The sequence below is a fragment of the Gymnoscopelus braueri genome, assembly GCF_963280865.1.
Source record: "Gymnoscopelus braueri genome assembly, chromosome: 18".
NCBI lineage: Eukaryota > Metazoa > Chordata > Actinopteri > Myctophiformes > Myctophidae > Gymnoscopelus > Gymnoscopelus braueri.
In genome coordinates, this window is record NC_137618.1 from 17836095 (window position 1) to 17855102 (window position 19008).

Consider the following 19008-nt stretch of genomic DNA (forward strand, 5'->3'; position numbering starts at 1 on the left):
GCGTCACCACACCACTAGGCACTAGCTGCGCTGTCGACTGCGTGGGATCAATTCGCTTGGCCACTTTACACATCCGGTTATATAGAGAGTCGCGACGGATACGGACATGGTCATTCTACCTAGCATGTGTGCGTGAAAATGAGCGGATACAAGTTTTGTAGTGAGGCGGGGCTACGGACCGGATGTCACTGGTTACAGATGGAACGGACACCAAGCTTCCCACGGGTACTGCGGGAAGCCTGGTGACGCGAGGTTATATGCGCTGTACTGTAGCAGCGTTGCCATGTCGGCTTATTATAAGCGAGTTTGGGTTTCTTTTTTAACCAGTGGTTCTCAAATATTTCCATGAAAATGTTTTGTGCCAGCCAGGGAGTATTTGTGTTGTTAGAATGTTAAAAAAAAAATTACACATTTTATTGCAAGATTTGTTTTTAAATAGCCGATCTACAAGCTTGTATAAATTGGCTATTTTCAAATAGCCAAAGTGCTCATGTGGCCCAGTAAGTAGTTGCTTCTTTTGGGCTTGTTTTCCTAGACCTGATTGCTTGTTTCCAGCCGTTCAAAGTGCTTATGTGGCCTAGTATAGCTGCTTCTTTTGGACTTGTTTTCCTAGTCTACTACATTTGCTTGTTTCTCTCACAAAACCTGGCAACACTGGCCGTACTGTAGCCCGCTGATGCTAGCAGCTACTAGCTAACCACCGCGGGGCCTGACGAGTTGCTGCGGGAGTACAAGAAGAAGAAAGAAAACCTCCATTATTTTTTATTTATTTCTCCTTTTTAATAGCTTTGCTGCACACAGCGCAACAACAACAACAACCGCTGCCGGAACCAGCGCAGAGATGGCGGGCGAAGCGGAGCGGGTCGAGGCCGCGGACAGCGAGCAGGACGACGAGGTGGAGGAAGCCCAGTACGAGGTGGAAAGGATTATTGACATGCGAGTGGAGGAGGTAAAGGAGGAAAGGAGCTGCTGCTGGACAAAACATGGCTGGCATGGCTTTCACTGTCTCTCTACTCTGCCTGTTACGACGCCATACACACACACACACACACACACACATTGTGTTCATGTTCACTTTATAATGGGAACGATGTTGTGTTCGCAAAACGCACATTAACGCCATGATGAGGCACTTTTAATGTAGCCAGTAGTTGTATGGATGTCCAAAAAAGCACCGTGTTCGTACGTACATGCGCGCGCATACACACACACACACACACACACACACACACACACACACACACACACAGAGAGCAACAACAACATTATGCACCGTACAACAACTCCGTGCCATACAACTTAACCCAGGAGGGTTTGCAGGCTTTGTACATAACATGCATTTTTTACTGAACAATGGCCAAGCCAAGGATCGTCATCATCAGACGTCTTTTAGTGCACACACACACACACGTCTTTTATGCTTATGATCTCTACGTGTGCATGGCATGCAGAGATCATGATGTCCCTTGTCTGCAGTGGTGGAAAGTAACTAAGTAGATTTACTCAAGTACTGTACTTAAGTACAATTTTGAGGTATTTTTCTTTTACTTTACTGGAATATTTCAGTACTTTTATTTGAACACTTTAGTTACTAGTTACTTTGTTGATTTTGATTATTATTATAACAAAACATACATTATCCACCTCAGCCCTATATACATTTCGGCCATTTGAAAATAGCCAATGTACAAGCTTGTAGATCTGCTATTTTCAAAAGAGTTTTATACATTTGAAAACTTGTGAAATGGGACATTCTGCAGAATGAGTACTTTCTACTTTTTGTACTTAAAGTACATTTTCATACCAATACTTTTGTATTGATATACTTTTATTTAAGTAAAACATTTGAGCACTTTTAACACCACTGCTTGTCCGACAAAGTGTAATATTATAACGTTTAGCATATTCGCAGTATTGTTTATTTTTTCTAATACATCAATAGCAGAGCAGACTAGCCTGATATAGAAGCCCATTTCCGATACCGAATGTAAATAAAAAATGATTCGCAAATCTCAGATATACGAGCAATTTAAGCCCTTTTTTATTCTGATATAAATGGACTTCAATACCTTTTTCCAGCTTCTTATAATATGTATGTTAGGGAAAAAAACGTTTTAAAACGCAGCACTACTCTTCTACCCCGGATTTGAACCTGGTTTCCTAGCTTGAGCTAATAGAGCCGGCCTGCTTGCTCAGGGGTTAACTTGAATCTTGACCATCAGGTCAAAATTTGTGTCAGGTCCTGTGTCTAGGTGAGACATGACCTTTGACACGATCTAAATGTCTCAATCGAAGGGCAGGGAGACAAAATACAACCACCCCGATTGTGTGTAAGTTATTTTGTATTAACATACAGACAAATTACATAGTGAGGCTTTAACATGAGTTATCTAATTATGCCATTACCATCATAACTCTTAACAAGTAAGCATAACATTGTTTGTTTACAGTCACAGCCTGGCTCTTGTGGCCATGGTTGTTTGACCATGGAGTCAAACACCTGCCTACTTATTACTGCATTTACTGTAACGTACAGCCTGTTAATAATAGTACTGCAATAAGTCAAAGTTAATCATTGGCAGCCAACTGTAACATGGTCTACCTTTTCATAAAATGTTATTTTTTGGCAAAAATTGGCATTTAAGGCCTTGATCGGTTTCTCCCTTAACGTTATTTTCATACCTTGCTGGTCATCTCGTAGACCAAGTGGTAGGCATCAGGCTGCCCGTGGGCGGCGGGCCAGAACTATCTGGCTCTGCAAATTATTTTGTAAATAACTTACACTCTAAATGTCCCACACATAGGTTATAATGTCCAAGTAGAGAATCTACCCCCACCTTAAGAATGCTTTTATCCTTGTTAAGAGTGAATGACAGGTAGGAGTTTCGCATGCCGTAAGGCTTAGCAATGCACTCTCCATATCTAAGTAGAGACCTTGGGCACCTGTTCTATGAAAGAGCTCGTTTATCTCTTGATTACCCAAGCATTTCTATCGACACCTGTTAGATTTGTTTACACACAGTTCTATCACTATGCACTTATGCCACACATATCACTATGCACTTATGCCACACATCTTTATTTATTAACATGTATAGTTAATATAGTTATATTATTGCATATAATACAGTCTACTACAATGTCCAATTCTTAAATTAGCCACTGATGATGTTCTGGCCCACTATCTAATGGCTTAGAAGAAAATTGCTGATCACAATAGGCCAACATTTAAGCATACATTCATTAATTAACATGGTTATAGGCAGTGTATTGTGCATGCAGCCTCTTTCACACAAGTCCAAGGTTCTCACAGTTACCTTGCCTATCAAATCAGATAGTTCTTAACCCAAATCTAGTGGTTTCAATGAATAGACTACAGTCAGATCTGCCCACAAAAGTGAATCAGCTACATCGCGCCATACACACATTATAGCAGAATGCTTTGATGCAACACACACACCAGGGATGTGATTTTCTTTTATTTCTTAATCTTTGTCTCTTATACAGCCATCTTCCTTGTCTGTCTGGATGTAAAGTCCTTTATAATGTGTATGAACTCCATCTCAGTCTTAGGCCAGTTTACACTCAATGGCAAGTTTTGCTAGGTTATTGAGTCTCCTGGCTCATTTGTTGAGCGAAAGTAGTTATTTATTATTTTCAGTTTACTGAAGGATCTCTGTCCTGCAACTTACTGGTGAAGTGCAAAATATCATCAGTGCAATCCATACGTCACCACACCAGCTATCTAAGCACTAGCTACTACTTTGGAGCAGCTTTCTGAGCTGACTGAAAAGGTGGCCTTTACAGTGAGTCTAAAGCCCTTGCCAGATAGCTCTTTGTCTTCTCTTTTCTCTTGTGTCATATTCTGCTATGTACAGTTCCTGGCATAGCAAGGAAATCCACTCCTAGATCAGTACATTTCTTGGACACCGTTATGGGGTTACACCGTATTTGGTGGCCTGTCAGTTATTAAACAAATCTATGTACTGTGGCATTTTTGAGGTTTGCTGTCTGCACGGGGCTATCAAACTCGTAACTTATTTTTCACCTCTATTCAGCCTTGCTGCCAACAAGTGTTTCAGTTGACTCTAGGGTATTTTATTTTTGCCCCAGTGCCACCTCAAGCCTGGAAAGAGGAGCGGATTGCGGTTGGTGAAACCGGATACATTGAGGAAGTCACTTACTGGCAGCATTCCAGGCTGATGCAACGGTCAAAACTGAAAGTTGTGTCTGTTGATGCACGTGTGGGCCTGATTATCTTCGGTCTATCAGCCATGTATAAATCATGCATCTTACTAGCTACATAAACACTGTGCACGTGATGTGAATAAATGCAGAAGCTGTCAACGGGGCCAAAAATAGCTTTTGTCAATTCATTTTAGCAGTGTTTTCCTCATTTAGCCCAGTTGCCAAATTTAGCTTGATGAAATGACTTTTTATGAGTAGAAGGGAAAAGCAGAGTAAGACAGGAAACATGCACTAGTTGGTTTGTAAGTCTCTCGTGATGGTTTGTGAATGATCGATGCTGGCTGAGCTGTAAAAATTTACCTTGAGGATAATTTGCTATTTATGTGTGAGCCGAGCTCAGTAGAAGAGAAGCCATACTGATGCATTTATTGTGTACCGATACCATTTTCTCCTTCCTGACACCGATTTTGATCCCCATAACTTGCATTTCGGTCGATACCGACTCCGAGTACGATCCGATACCATTGTGTAATAAAAAAACAATCCAGGATAGGATAGTGGTTCTCAAAGTGGGGTCCCTCAGGGTTCCTTGAGGGGGTTCCAACTTCCAAATGGATCCTTACAGATCTGTAACTCTGAGAATGTACAAAATAAACACTCTCAGAGCTATGGGGATTCTTGAAATGTAAAAGTTTGAGAACCACTGATCTAGGAATAAATACAAAATCTATTGATAATAGTTAAAGTGCAGCCCCAAGTTATTAAAATAATGTAAATTGTACTGTAAGACTATACAACTGTACTGCAACATCATTTAAAAATATTACTGTAAAAGAAATCTCATGTGATGAATTACATGGTATCGGAATGGCATAGACTGGCATACTCACCGATACCAGCATTTTGTTGGCAGCTTTTCCCATACTGGTTATTGGTATCGGAACAACTCTACTTCTTGTTTATAATTCAGTGTAGCAGCAGACATATTGGTCACATAGACATTTTTAGGAAGATCTTGGCTTTTTATATTACAACATGAATTTGTATTCGTCATATGCATAATCATATCATCCTTAAAACAGGTGCTAATTAAACAAACAACATACAATTAGATGTACTAGACCATACCCGGTGAAGTGCGCAGGCGAAAGTAGTTGCAAACGTGGGGTTATTGCACGTCCTGTGCCCCCAACCCCCTCCCTCGCGCGCGGGGGTGTGTGCGAGGCAGGCGGTACCAACACTAACGGAGTGGGTGTGTGGATTCGACGCATGCGCAGTTTGATCTCCCGTTAGTTTTTAAAACGCTAATAAACAGCTGAGATTTTATGAAATTGAGAAACGGGCTTCGCAGTTGCGTTCAGATGGCAATGGTCAATGGCTGTGTGCAAATTCAGAGCAATTGCTCCAGCCACTGAGGAGAACCGGGCTTTGTCCAATTATAGGAGGATTATAGGAGGATACCTCAGGAATGTTATACAATTCCACGTTGTATCAATAAAGCTGTCCAAAACCTCTTTTCATGTTAGTTAGTGCAACAGGGGGTCATGACCTTTTGTCTTTTTTTTCCTATCCAGGGAGAGGTGCTTTACAGGGTCCGGTGGAAGAACTACTGTTCTGATGATGACACCTGGGAACCCGAGGCCCATTTGGAGGACTGTCGTGAGGTCCTCGTGGCTTTTAAAAAGAAAACAACAGAAGCCAAGGCCAAGAAGGAGGCTGACGCTAAGAAGACCATGGTGAGTCTGATGCTGGTGGGCTCACAATGAAGACACAAACAAATATCAGGTTTACATTTCATCACTGTGTGTGTGTGTGTGTGTGTGTGTGTGTGTGTGTGTGTGTGTGTAAACAAATAATTAACCATCACTTTTTGCTCTTGACTACCAGAAGCTGCCTACAAAAAGTGACGTGTTTGACGCAAATTCAGAGAGTGACAGCGATAAAGACAAGCCGACGGAGATGCCCATTAAGAAGAAAAAGAAGAAGAAGAAGGAGCAGGAGGAGGAGCCTCGTCCTCAGAAGGAGAAGGAGAAGGAGAAGGAGAAAGAGAAGAAGAAAAAGAAGAAGGACAAACAGAAGGAGGAGCTTATAAAACCCCTGCCGGCACCGGAAACAGACGACGAGGACGAGGAGCTCTCTCCCTCCACTCCCAGGGAGGGCAGAAAGTCAGACTTGAAGAAGAGGCTGGTGGACTCTGACGAGGAGGAGCAGGAAACAGTTCCACCAAAGAAGCACAGGAAGGACAAGGGCAAAGACGGGTCAAGACACAAGAAGGAAAAAGAGGAGGGGAAGAAGAAGAGGGGGAAGAAGGAGAGGAGGGTGGAGTCGTCAGAAGACGAGCCCACAGCCCCCCTGGAAGAGGACCTGAGTGAGGGGCTTGTCGAGGCCCAGACAGATGATGCCGCAGGAAAAGAGACGTCCGCGAAGACCGCGGAGAAGTCGCGGTTAGACGACAAGTCCAAACAGAAGAAGGGCCAGGTAGAGCTGAAGCTGCAGGGCATCAAGGACCTCATCCGTGACAAAAAGAGCGGGAAGTCTGATACCCTGCAGAAACTGAAGAGCCTCACCCTCGCCTCCAAGGTCCGTGAAGACTCCACCCCTCTCTCCTCAGACTCCAGTGACAGCTCCACTCTGAAGGCCAAGAGCAAGGGACAGGACAGTGCCTCTGTGGCGCCGGCCAAAGTCCCCTCTTCGTCCGCCTCCTCATCCTCCTCATCTTCCTCCACCGCAGCAGTTAGCATCAGCAAGGCAAAGGACGAGGAAGTGGCTAAGGAGGAGGCTGCGGGCCAGAAGGATGCGGCAGGCTCCACCAACCTCTTTGAGAAGTTCCTGTTGGGCTGCGGTGAGGCCAAGGATCGCGCCCCTCGTAGGCACTCAGTTCACCAGCCGACCTCCACAGACAGCAGCAAGTCTAATAAGGTATGGAAGCATGTCCTGAACAAGAGGGCATTTAATTTTTCTTTCTCTAAGGAATGTGAACAGTCGTGGCTGCCTCTTTCCTCTAATGAATCAGGTTTTTAAGGAACGCTGAGAGGTAGACACGGGAGATGAGGCCTTTGGGTAACTGGGCACAGACAATTCACCTTGAATGTGAAAGAGTGAATCTTGAACACAATAGCTGGGATGAACCAAATATTTGATCGTATGACATCACATTATGCCTTAAAGAATAATCAGTAATGTAATTTGTGCTCTGAACATTTACTATTTGATGCTTTCCAAAGGATATTTTTTTCCTTTGTACTAATCTTTTATTTTAATTCTCAATGTCAGCTTTTAGGAAAAATTGAGAAGAGAGCCAAGTCAACGAAAGATTCTCCAGCTCAGAAGGCAGAAGAGAAGACGGAGAAAACCAAGCAGTCAGATGGTGAGAATTATAGAGAACACATCAATGATCATATTTCAATTTGCTTTTCTATATATCATGATTAATCACCATAAATAACTAGAAGAATGCACTCAGTTTAATTTGCTAGTGCACTGCAAAGGCCATGGGTTGACCAAAATCAGTTGTTTTCTTCCGCTTGTGAGCATGAATGAATGCACACAGCAAATGTCATGGCAATTAGGCCGTTTTTTTTAATGTCTGTCAGAGCTAGACAAACAAACATGACCTCCCTTGTGAGAGGAAATTATGCGTTTGTGATTTGGGTATTTTTGGCATCATCATTTTCTTTTTTATTGTGAAATCTAAAATCATTATATTACAATGGTAAACAACTGATGAACCCTAAATGCAAATGAAGCATTTGCTTTGGTGTATGGTGCCAACAGCCTGATATGAAAACATAAGTTTACAGCAGAGGGGTGTCATCAAAAGTAATTTTAGGTTGGGCGGGGCACTGTCTGTGACAACTTTGTGGCCTTGCATGTTAACGTTAAGCAATTCAATTAATTGTTATAGCCACCAAAAACGCAAGATCATGAAGCCAGTCAGGGTCTTGTGTAGCCAGACAAATCAGATGGCTCTACTTATCAATATGTCTGGTGACATTTATTTAGTGGGTCTTAAACTTGGTGGAAAGAATTCGGAAGTCTTTTAGAGCAGGCCTTCATATTGAGACGGCTTTGGTTTTCAATTTTTCATTCAGAATCCTCTGCTGTTCTAGACCCTACATTGAATTTAGATGTCACCATATGTATTGGTTGGCGGAGATCTCCCATACGTCTGGCTATGCGGGACTAGTGTCACCCACCTATGCCAGCCCTGCCCCACCCATGGATTTCAGTGGGGTCCCTTTGCGCTACTAAAATAATTTTCATTACTACACTGGCATTGTCCATTTCCAGGCTTCAACACCAGTTCCACAAACTCGATGATGGTTAAAGACGTTTCAACAATACAAAGGAATATTCCCAATTGAGTTCATTCATTCATTCATTCTCTTCATATCACAGTCTTTAAATGTTGGTGTGCAGGGGTCAAACATAAAGTGGTTCCCTCGTGCTTACACACACAGCAGTTAGCTGCTGCCTCCATTGTTTTCTGTGTAGGGAAACTTTGTTGGTTAGGTAGCGGACAGATGAGTGGCTTTGGCACACAGACAGATGTTTGGACGTGAATAGTTTAATTTAATATAGCTTTATTTATTCTCTTTCCCCACATCATCCCGGGGGCCAAATTGAACCCCTTCCAGCCCATAGGCTGGTAATTTGACACCCCTGTTTTACAATGGGTAAAAGATGACAGCTGTTACATTCATGTCCTGTGGGATTGATGTCACAGAATGACTGTTTCGTTCCTCCCTCAGCCTCCAAACCTGGCCATAGCCACGGCTTTAACTTGGACAGCGACGAGAAAGAGGGTGAGGAGTTCACCCCAAGGTCGAGATTTGCAGAGGAGCCCCGGGAACGGAGGGAGAGGCTAGATGAGCCACAGAGGTCCAGCTGGGACCGGCGGACGCCCACAGATGACAAGAGGAGAAAGAGGGAAGACAGTGAGCCCAGGCTATTCATAGCCTGCGAAGACAATCTGGACACAACGGACCCCCTCGAAGGCGATAAGTCTGGTATGCTGTCTTCATCCTCTAGTTGCACTTTTAGCTGAGCGCAAACTATTGTAAAAACTGACTGGCCCTCATTTATCAAACTTGCGTAGACGACAAAAGTACGCCAACGCTCAAATCTCACGTCAGCTCTCAGGCTCGTGTACACAACTGTTTTCCATCGTAGACCTGCGGTGCTGCATAGTCTGACAGGCATTTAAACATGCAGCAGGCACTTATCCACTTAAAATTATGTAACCTAGCCTCTCATATAACATAACCCTGCGTATCCCTCACATAAATAGGTAGTTGCAATTGCTGGGTTAACGGATGACAATTATAACCATTTAAAATCAAGATATTAGGTTAGATGCTTAATCAGTCACCCATTTAAACGGGAGCTTAAAGCTTTAACAGTCATTCAGATATCTCGAAATCTAGCTCCATTTAGACCTACCTATAGAATAAGCGCATGTGCAGGGCGGCTGTGGCTCAGGAGGTAGAGCAGGTCGTCCATTGATCCGTGGGTCGGCGGTTCGAATCCCAACTCCTCCTGTCCACATGTCGAAGTGTCCTTGGGCAAGACACTGAACCCTACATTGCCTCCAATGATTCGGTCGGCGCTAGCTTGCCACCATTGGTGTGTGAATGTGGGAAAAGTGGGGACGCTGGCGTCGACTGTTCGCCGCTCCACCTCCCAATGCCCCCCCCTGTATGAATGAATGAACCATTGTAAAGCGCTTTGAGTAAGTTTGAGTACTTAGAAAAGCGCCATATAAATGCAATTCATTATTATTATTATTATTATTATGTGCAAGCTGATTTTCATTTTGCAAAATCCAGGGCGCACTGCAGCTGGAGTGATCCTCTGTGCTGGGGGAAATTAATGTTAAAAACATATTCCACGAAAACTATGGAATAGGAGCGTACTAAACTGGAGGTCGAACAGCTCGTAGCCACAATGATCATTTTACCAACGTTTCGACACAGTAAAAGGTCTTCTTCGGGTATGGCATACTCCGAAGAAGACTAAAATAATACAAAAGTTATTCCATTGTGGCTACAAGCTGTGCGACCTCCTTTTTTTTAAACAAAAACATATTCCAATAATCAGATTCATTTTGGTGTGATCCATGTAGCCCACTCGCAAAAAGGAGTGTGTGCATACGCAGGGGGCCACAGTGGATCGCTGCTTCGACTACTGTGCATGTCACACCGCCAGCTAAAGTGTCAGACATTATTCTGTCCCATGACCGTAAAGTTCTGCATGATATTGCGATAATATTATTGCATTAACAGGCTGCCATTGGATGTTGCGATGCAGCCAGAGATCCATGGACACCACAGCCCCAACTGTGGACTGTGACAGTAGGCTGCCCAGAAAGTTAGACTGTACAATGGAGAGATGTGACTTATTGGCTATCCATACTTTTGTGGTCGTATTCCAGTTCTTCGTGTCGTAAAATCGGGGGCGAGACGAGAATATTTAAGAGCTTGTTATTTAAACAACGATCGGTTGCTGCCAGCCATTTTTATGCTGTGACTGGCAAGATACCACCCCTTTCTATATCACACGTGAGACCCGTCATGGGATGATCCCTGCGGTCGGATCTGGGCAGGTTTCCATGTTCCATTGATAAATAAGGGCCACTGTGTTTTTCACATGGTTCTGCACATTTGTCCACCAGAGTGTGCTGTATCTAAACTGCACAACTTGAGGTTGCCTTGTTTGATTTCTAGCAGGCTTTAGACATTAATTGGTTTATTGTTATCTGTAGTGCAGTTAGTTAATCACAAATTGCGTCACTACTCCCTAATAAACGTTATTGGCCTTGGAATAATTATGGAATCAAATGTTTTGATTATATAACTAAACATGATTAATTGGATAATTTCTGATTGCATGCAGAAGGGGGTGGAGGGGATGAAACTATATTTAATTTTGTTGCCATCTGTCTCTCTTGTCTCACATAAACTTCAGACAAGGGCCAGGCCACGCTGAGTCTAGGGATGGACCTCAACCTGGACTGGATGACCCTGGAAGACTTCCAGAAACATCTGAACGGTGACGACGAGATGCTCTCCGGTCCACCCTTATCTCCCAGTAAGTATTTCCACTATTGGCTTTGCCTTATTTTCTCACACAAGATTCCCTCCTGCAGAAGCTGGTTTGAAATGAGCCAAGCATCTTGGCAATAACAGAGAACAGAAGCATGTCATGCCTGGATTCCACCGGATGCAGGTCTATGACGTCGTCATGTCTGCATCGTGGTTTTGTTCCGTCCTCCACATGGCTACATCATAACCCATTGGGAGCATTTTAGAAGCAGAAAGTTTGGCGGTCCTATACAGGAAATATCGTTCTACATTGAGTTTACCATTGATAATGACCATTCATTTGATTTAATATTTTTTTCCGTTTAGAGAGAAAACGGTAAAAAAATTTGAACTATTGTAAATGGCCATGACATGTTATTTTTAAATGAGGACAGAGACATTATATAACTACAGGCATTTCCATTTTCAGTGGCACACTGACATTAGGGATGTCACTAACGGATAGTTTTGCAATTGGTTATCATTATTATTTGGTGTTTTTTTTACATACGTTGTTTTTTTGTTTTTTTTATTAACAGTGTAGCCTAAGGCTGAAATGCAGTTTTGATGACCCACATACCCAACCCAAAATGTAAATTAGGCTCCTTTTAAATAATTACTTCGTAATCTGCACAACTCAAATGCAGTAGGCAGTGTACGCAGCTTGATTCAACCTAGGCTACTGGCTGCTTGTAGGTTAGTCTACATATTTTTATCAAGGAAATCAACATGTTTTTTTGTGTAAGTCTAGTGCGCACTGAAATGTGTTAAGCGCAAGGTTCAATGTCTGTAACAACCGCCCCGATGGCACGCCACGGACATCCCTGGTATAGCATAATGGCTAAGGTAGCCAGTCCACTGCAGATTTTTAGAGGAGCAGAGCAGAGAGCTGTTTCTGAAACGTGCTGCGGCACGTCTGGTGGAATCACAAGCATTGTCTAGAGTGGCTGTGGTCAGGTCCAGTGGCAGAGTCGCAGCCAGAAACGTGACGGTGAGATCCCATGGGGTCATGGGTATGTTTCGAGAGTGGCTAAGAGCAGAATGCCACCATGTTGGGGGGGGGGGGGGGGGGACATGTCAACTCTACTGCTATTCCTAGTTACTATATTGCCACATATACAAACCCATCGTCAAATAAAAAGGAAAAACAGCGCCCCCAGCGTTTTTCACTTTTGCATTTGACTCTGGGGGGAGTGATTAACTAGACCTACGCTGACTGGAAACCGGGGTTTGGTCCATGCCCTCAGCCCTCCACTTCCGGTTGTGCACCTATGTTTTCATTCCGACTAGATAACATTTCTTCCACCACGGAACACTATGGGCCGCGCAGTGGCAACCAAAAAATATGACTCTTTTATGCTGAGGCTGAGGCACACAAACTGATTTAGCTCTGTTCATAAACAATTTACTTAGGAATTATGTTCAATATGAGCGGGTGGCTTAAAAGAGCCATTTTGGCTGTTTTTGTTAGTCCGACAGAGAGAGGGTCCACGGATCCATTTGGTTCCATCTGTACCCTCGCGGAGTTAAATTTAGATTGCGATGTAACGTTACCGTGCAGAGACAGACGCTGGGGAGATCATTCTCACAGACAGACAACCACACCAGTTAACGGATGCCGCGATGGAGAAAAACGGCACCGTCGGTGCGGTGGCCATAGATAAAATATGTTCACTGTTAACTGTTCCAAATCGTATTCTTTGATCGGCTGGTGATATAACTTAACTGACACGGTATTTATAAACATACTTGTGTGGATTACGGAGACATTTTTATGAAATCTTGATGTGCGCTGTGCCCTATTTGTGTCAGTCCGGGCCACGGACCATATGTTTCGCCTCGCAGACCTAGAAAGTCTGTGGAGACTGGAGCGGCTTTGATTGGTTAAAGCGTGGCTTGCTTCCGGATCTAAGGTCTGCCCACTTATAGGCCAATGTGCACACGTTCTGAACGACCGTCCCGACAGATTCAGATTGCGAAGCTCTGAATCGGTTCTTGAGAGATTACTATATTGCAAAAATGTTGCATATAGTTAGAAACCTTGTGTACCCATATTTCATTACTTATTTTTTTATTCATGAATGAATGAATGCCCATTTCATATTTCATCGTATGACATTGTTGCGCAAAAGTATTGAACATAGCCTATCTATAAGCTCACAATGCTCGCTTCTGCTTTTCTGAGAATTTTGGAAAATCTTTGAAATGAATGATGACTACATTGAATCCATTACAGGAATACAGTTTTAAAATTGTTTCCATTTTCTGAAAAGCAACTGTTTTGGACATGCAAGGTTTCTACCTGACAGTGAGGATATTTAAAATAACATAGAAGAAAGTGCATGCAAATTTCAGCTTCTTCTATCCCCTTTTTTCTCTCATTCTCAGGTGAACTGAGGGATGCTGTTAAAAGTGGAGACTATATGTCAGTGAAACTTGCACTGAATTCCAAAGAAGACTATAACCTGGACCAAGAGGTGCGTACATTATTCCTTAAACATAATTATGACCCATGTCAATTTTCATTAAAAAAACTAAAACCTTTATGGTATTGGTATTGTGCTCTGTTCTATCAATTTGGACAAACTGTAGTTTGTGGTTTTACAAACAGTTCATGCAATGTGTCTCATGTATTACTCTGGCTTTCTGAGGGTTTTAAATCAGAATACAAAATTAACTGACATAGGCTTGCACCTTGGTTACCCCTAGTGTGTTTGTGTGTGCGTGATTTGTGCAGTCTTGGTTTGACAAAATCATATTCACCTGTTTCCTAGGCTGTGTGTTTTCAACTTCCTGTCGATTTCATTGGATATCATTGGTCATCTGACCAGTTTCATTGGATTTCATTGGATCAAATCGACAGGAAGTGGAAAACACACAGCCTAGGAAACGGGTGAATAGACGATGAACTTAACTTGTTTTGCTTTAGTGGTAGAGAAACGAATCAACTAAACACGTTTGAGGTTCAATACTTGGTTGGTAAGGATGTCTGCATTAAGGTGTGTCTCAACAACAAATGTATGGACTTATGTTTTCTTTAAATTGAACCCAGATTACTGCAGATTTCCTTTCTAGGCAACCAGTTGGAAATAGCATTAATAGAAACCACACCACCAAGTCCACAGGACTAGAGTTGAGAACCACTGTTGTTTGCGTTGTTTAAACGTTCAGCAAAAAAATATTATTACAATATAGGTTTACAGCTCTGTTAGTCACAAATGGCCGTAGTTCTCTACACCTTAAAGGTTAGTTATGTGGGTTTGGAGTGGACCATTATTTGTTTCCCTGCTATGGATTAATATTGATATGCTGTTTAACGCCAACCAAAGTTGATGAGGATGCACCACCATGGTCAGTTCACAGTTCAACCATAGTGTTCATATTTATAGAAACTCTTAAGCATTTTACTTAAGACGAGCAACAGAAACTGGATTCCCTGCAGATGCTAGAGCAAACAAGGATGTTTCAAAACCAACCAAGGATTCTGTGATATCAAGATCTTCACCTAAAGAATGTACCGCTTTGTGCATACAAAAAATTGAGGACTTTAAAACTCAAGATATTCCATTTCCAAATTACAAGATATTCTGGAGGACTCTAATGGTGTTCCTTTCTTCAAATCTAAGGTAAGAGTCTGAATCGAAACATTATTTGATCATTGTTGTATGGTAATATAAATGACAGCAGGTTTGTTATTGATATTAAAATGTAATGTAAAACCATTGCTTGATTCTAGATATGTTGCATAACGTGTGATAATTGAAAGATTTTAAAGTTATTTTAAAGTTACTTTTATATCATGCAACAAATTGATAATTTACTGCCATAACCTCAGCATCTCAAAATCTCATCAAATTTAAGTTTAACTGTACTTTTAGTTGACATATTTCTCTTATATTACATAATATTACCCTTTGACTTGGAACTATGAATATTGGAGACTGTATGTTTTTTTTCTTCCTTTTCTTACAGGGGGAAGAAGCTCATGAAGACACTGCATAGTGCACATATGAAGCAGCCTTTGATACAGGTACTTCTAGCTCTCAGAACATGTGTTGTATCATTATCATCACAGCTGAACACAAACAGACTGTTGGCATGCGCTTATAAATATTGCCACAAGAAATTTATGTATTTAATTGTATACCATTCATTCTTATCAGGAACCATTTATGAGTACAATTCCTGATTATCTGGAAGCTTAGTTGTCTTTATGTAAATGGCATAACAAATGAAGAGACTCCTGTACACTGTCTATGCTTGCAATTAAATGATCTCTTTGAATAAGACCTTTGTCAAGCAAAGCAGATTTGCTCAAAGAAGGTCTTGGAACCGAAAAACATTTCAGAAAATGTTTTAGCTGTACATATTGTCAGTATGCAGAAGGCACATTGTTTTGTGCACTTCCAAGCCCTCTCATACACAACCGTCTCCTTTGTATAGGTGTGCAAAGAACCTAGTTGTGTTAATGTAAATGGCTTATCAAGTGTTTTCTTGTGTTGATGCTGTGTGTGTGTGCTATAGTGCTGGACTTGAATAGTTTAAAGTGTTTCCATTGCTAAATGGAATAGATTTTGTGATAGCCAAAGTCACTATTAACATTTCTTGTGTTCTTTTATACCATGGACATCACACAGTTTCTTTTTCATTTTATTTTTATTTCTTTCGATTGCCAAGTAGTTGCCTGAATGTAGGTTTAGTTGCAATGCATCTTGTGTTCTGTACCCGGCCTCCATGCAGCATTTCATCCCAACATCCCATGAATCAATATTCTTGGTCAGACATTTACAATGTCAAAACGTTGTAGACGCTGCTTGATGCAATAAAGCCATTAACTATTTCTTGAATGGGTCACATGTGGTTTTTGTATCGAAAATTTGAAAGCTTTCGGATGGAAGGGTGAGGGGTTACACCCAACGCTAGGCTAAATGGTGATGTGTGGGCATTGCTTTGAATTCTGTTTGAATGGGCCTCAATCTCGGGGGCATTACCAAGGTGCTTGCAACTAAATGTTGCAGATGATTTCAAAGGGAACTACTAAATAATTTAGTTGACACTTTTACATCTAGTGAAAGAGAACTTTTAAGAAAAGTCCCCCCAACCATTTATTTATTTATATTTATTCATATTTTAATTGTGCAGACATTTATCTTTCCTCAATGTCTACCATTTTTTAGCATCCAAATTGATAATGGGGTTGGACTTGGCATCAGTCTTACATATACTTGTTCTCTTACAGGCTTGTGCTGTTGACGAGAGGAGATCAGTTGAAGGGGAGAAGAGCTTGATTGAAGAGAGAAGTTCAAGTGATGTTTTTAGGTTGAATCTCAACATGGACAGTTCCCAAGAGGAAGTTGGTACAGGCAGAGATAATGACCATATTCAGCAAGATTTTGATCACCCAAGAGATCATGCCGTTGTTCCAGGAGGTCTTGCAAGTTCCAACGATCTTGCAAGTACAAATACAGAGCAGCTAATGCTCAGAGAGGATGTGAATAATTTAGAATATGGGAACAGTGAAAGCAATGCAACAAAATTGAATACCTATCAGGATGGTCTTGGAGACGAAACTAGAATACCAATAGAGACAAATATTGGTTTGTCCAGTGAACTAAATTTAGATTTTGAACATGAGAGCTTGAGTAGCGATGCTGGAATGACAGATGAGAGACATAAGAGTCCGGTCACTGCGGAAGAGATATTGGATACAGAACATAAACCTGTGAATGAAGAACAGAGTTGTGCTGGACAAGGGAATGGCTCTAGTGAAGAGGCACAAGAGATAGCAGAAAACGACACTAATGAAGCAGATCATGTTCCTTTGGCGGACAATGGCACAACAGATGAGCCATCAGCCGAGAGCTCAAAGGAAATTGCAAAAACCCCATCACGTCGCAAAAAAACTTGGGAGAGGAAGCAACCAACAAGATCCAGTTCACGGACCAGCAAGAAGGTTCTTGTTACACCACCTGGTACAGAGGATGACGAAGAAGAAGTATCAAGCAAAAAGAACTTCTGTGTATACTGCAAAATGGCTTTCGCTCAACTTGTAAGGCATTTAGAAAGAATACATTCAGATGAAACCGATGTCGCCCATGCAATACACTTTCCTAAAGGCTCAAAAATCAGACAAACCCTGCTCGATCAAATTCGCAATAAAGGAAATTATGAACACAATTATGTAGCATTGAAAAGTGGAGAGGGCGAAATCGTGGCTAAGAGACAGCCATCAGATGCCACAATATCTGTACGTGACTACCTTCCTTGCCAACACTGCTTCACTTTTTATCGCAAAACTGAATTGTGGAAACACGAGCGTTCATGTAAAGCGAAGAGAGGAGAGCAGAAGCTCCCCGACGGAATGGGACGAGCCACAGTCCAGAGTGCTGCCTCTCGATTTGACCCAACTTCAGAGTTTTTTACAGGGGGTTGCGATGAAATCATAGACATCATGCATCAAGATGACATCTCAAGGCATGTCAGGAATGACCCCCTAATTTGCAAGTATGGCAAAGCATTGTCCGCGAAACATGACCATGTCAAGTCACAGTATGCCTATATTGCATCAAAAATGAGGGAACTGGGTAGATTTGTGCTCGCTGTGAATGAACTTGACAGCAGTGTTCAGTATCTTCATGAAATATGTGCGCCATCCAAATTTAATTTGGCTGTTGAAGGGGCCAAGAAAGCTAGTGGTTTTGACCCAAGTTCCAGTAGATTTAAAACGGTTTCCCTTGTCTCAAAGATCGGATATTCATTGAAACGAGCTGCAGAAATCGCTTTTGGAGAAAGTCGAATGACGGAAGACTGTGAAACTGAGGGCCAAGTGAAGCGGTTCATTCAGCTTCTTGATACAGAATGGAATGACCGTTTTTCTCGGAGAGCTCTCGGATCTGCTTGCCGAAAGCAGGAGGTTAAAAAAGAGGCAATAGACAAATCAACCCTGGCTGAAGATGTGATAAAACTACACAAATTTGTTCAAAATGAAGGGGACAAAGCAAGGAAAGAGCTAAAAGAAAGCCCCAATCCCTCAACGTGGAGAAAGCTCAGTGAGGCGACTCTTTCAGAGGTGTGCCTCTTTAACAGAGGAAGGGTAGGGAATATTGGTAGAATGGTTTTGGAGACTTACACCAGTTGTAAGAGTAAGAGAACTTTTGTGCCATCTGCAGATCAAATTATGAAAAGCACAAAATTGGAGTTGGAGCTTGGTGACAGCTTCATAAAGTTGGAACTAGAAGGCCAGTTTGGTAGGAACACATTGGTCCTGCTAACGCAAAGAATGGTGGTGTTGATCGATTTGCTAGTAGAGAACCGAGAGCAAGCCGGTGTGGCGAAAGACAACCCTTATGTCTTTGCCCGAAATGAAGGCTCATCCTACATTAGAGGATTGGACTGTTGCAGAAGGGCTGCAAATGAATGCCAGGCCAAAAATCCAGAGGCACTTCTATCTCCAACAGTACGAGAGCATGTTGCCAGCTACTGGCAGTTGCTGAGCCTTAGTGAAAGTGAATTGGACCAAGTGGCCAAGCTGGTGGAACTCAACATCCAGGAATGTCCCAAGCTCTCAGAAAACGCAACCCAGCTGGAGGAAATGAGCAAACGGCTGCTCAAGATGGACCGAATAGTGATCTCTGATACTCCAACCAAGACAGACGATGGTGAGTATGTTGCAAAGAACCACTTAGTTTCATGCATTGGTCTTTTATTACAGATGCATGGAAGAAGAGTGTATGTCTAC

The 19008-nt window shown here is 42.2% G+C and overlaps 1 protein-coding gene across 3 annotated transcripts in view; it reads left to right on the top strand.

Moving 5' to 3' along the window:
* The first annotated feature begins 668 nt into the window (after positions 1-668).
* The window catches only part of mphosph8 (M-phase phosphoprotein 8), a 30409-nt gene continuing 12069 nt past the window's right edge, over positions 669-19008 (top strand). Inside the window, exons 1-8 of one of the 3 annotated variants that reach the window (XM_080412933.1) lie at positions 669-949; positions 5763-5924; positions 6079-7107; positions 7462-7555; positions 8940-9197; positions 11155-11277; positions 13659-13747; positions 16510-18928. In XM_080412933.1, coding sequence (XP_080269059.1) covers positions 842-949; positions 5763-5924; positions 6079-7107; positions 7462-7555; positions 8940-9197; positions 11155-11277; positions 13659-13747; positions 16510-18928 — 4282 coding nt within the window. In that variant the 5' untranslated portion in view covers positions 669-841. Of the gene's footprint in view, positions 950-5762; positions 5925-6075; positions 7108-7461; positions 7556-8939; positions 9198-11154; positions 11278-13658; positions 13748-16509; positions 18929-19008 lie in introns of all 3 variants that reach the window. The other 2 variants (XM_080412932.1, XM_080412934.1) reach the window with 2 other exon arrangements.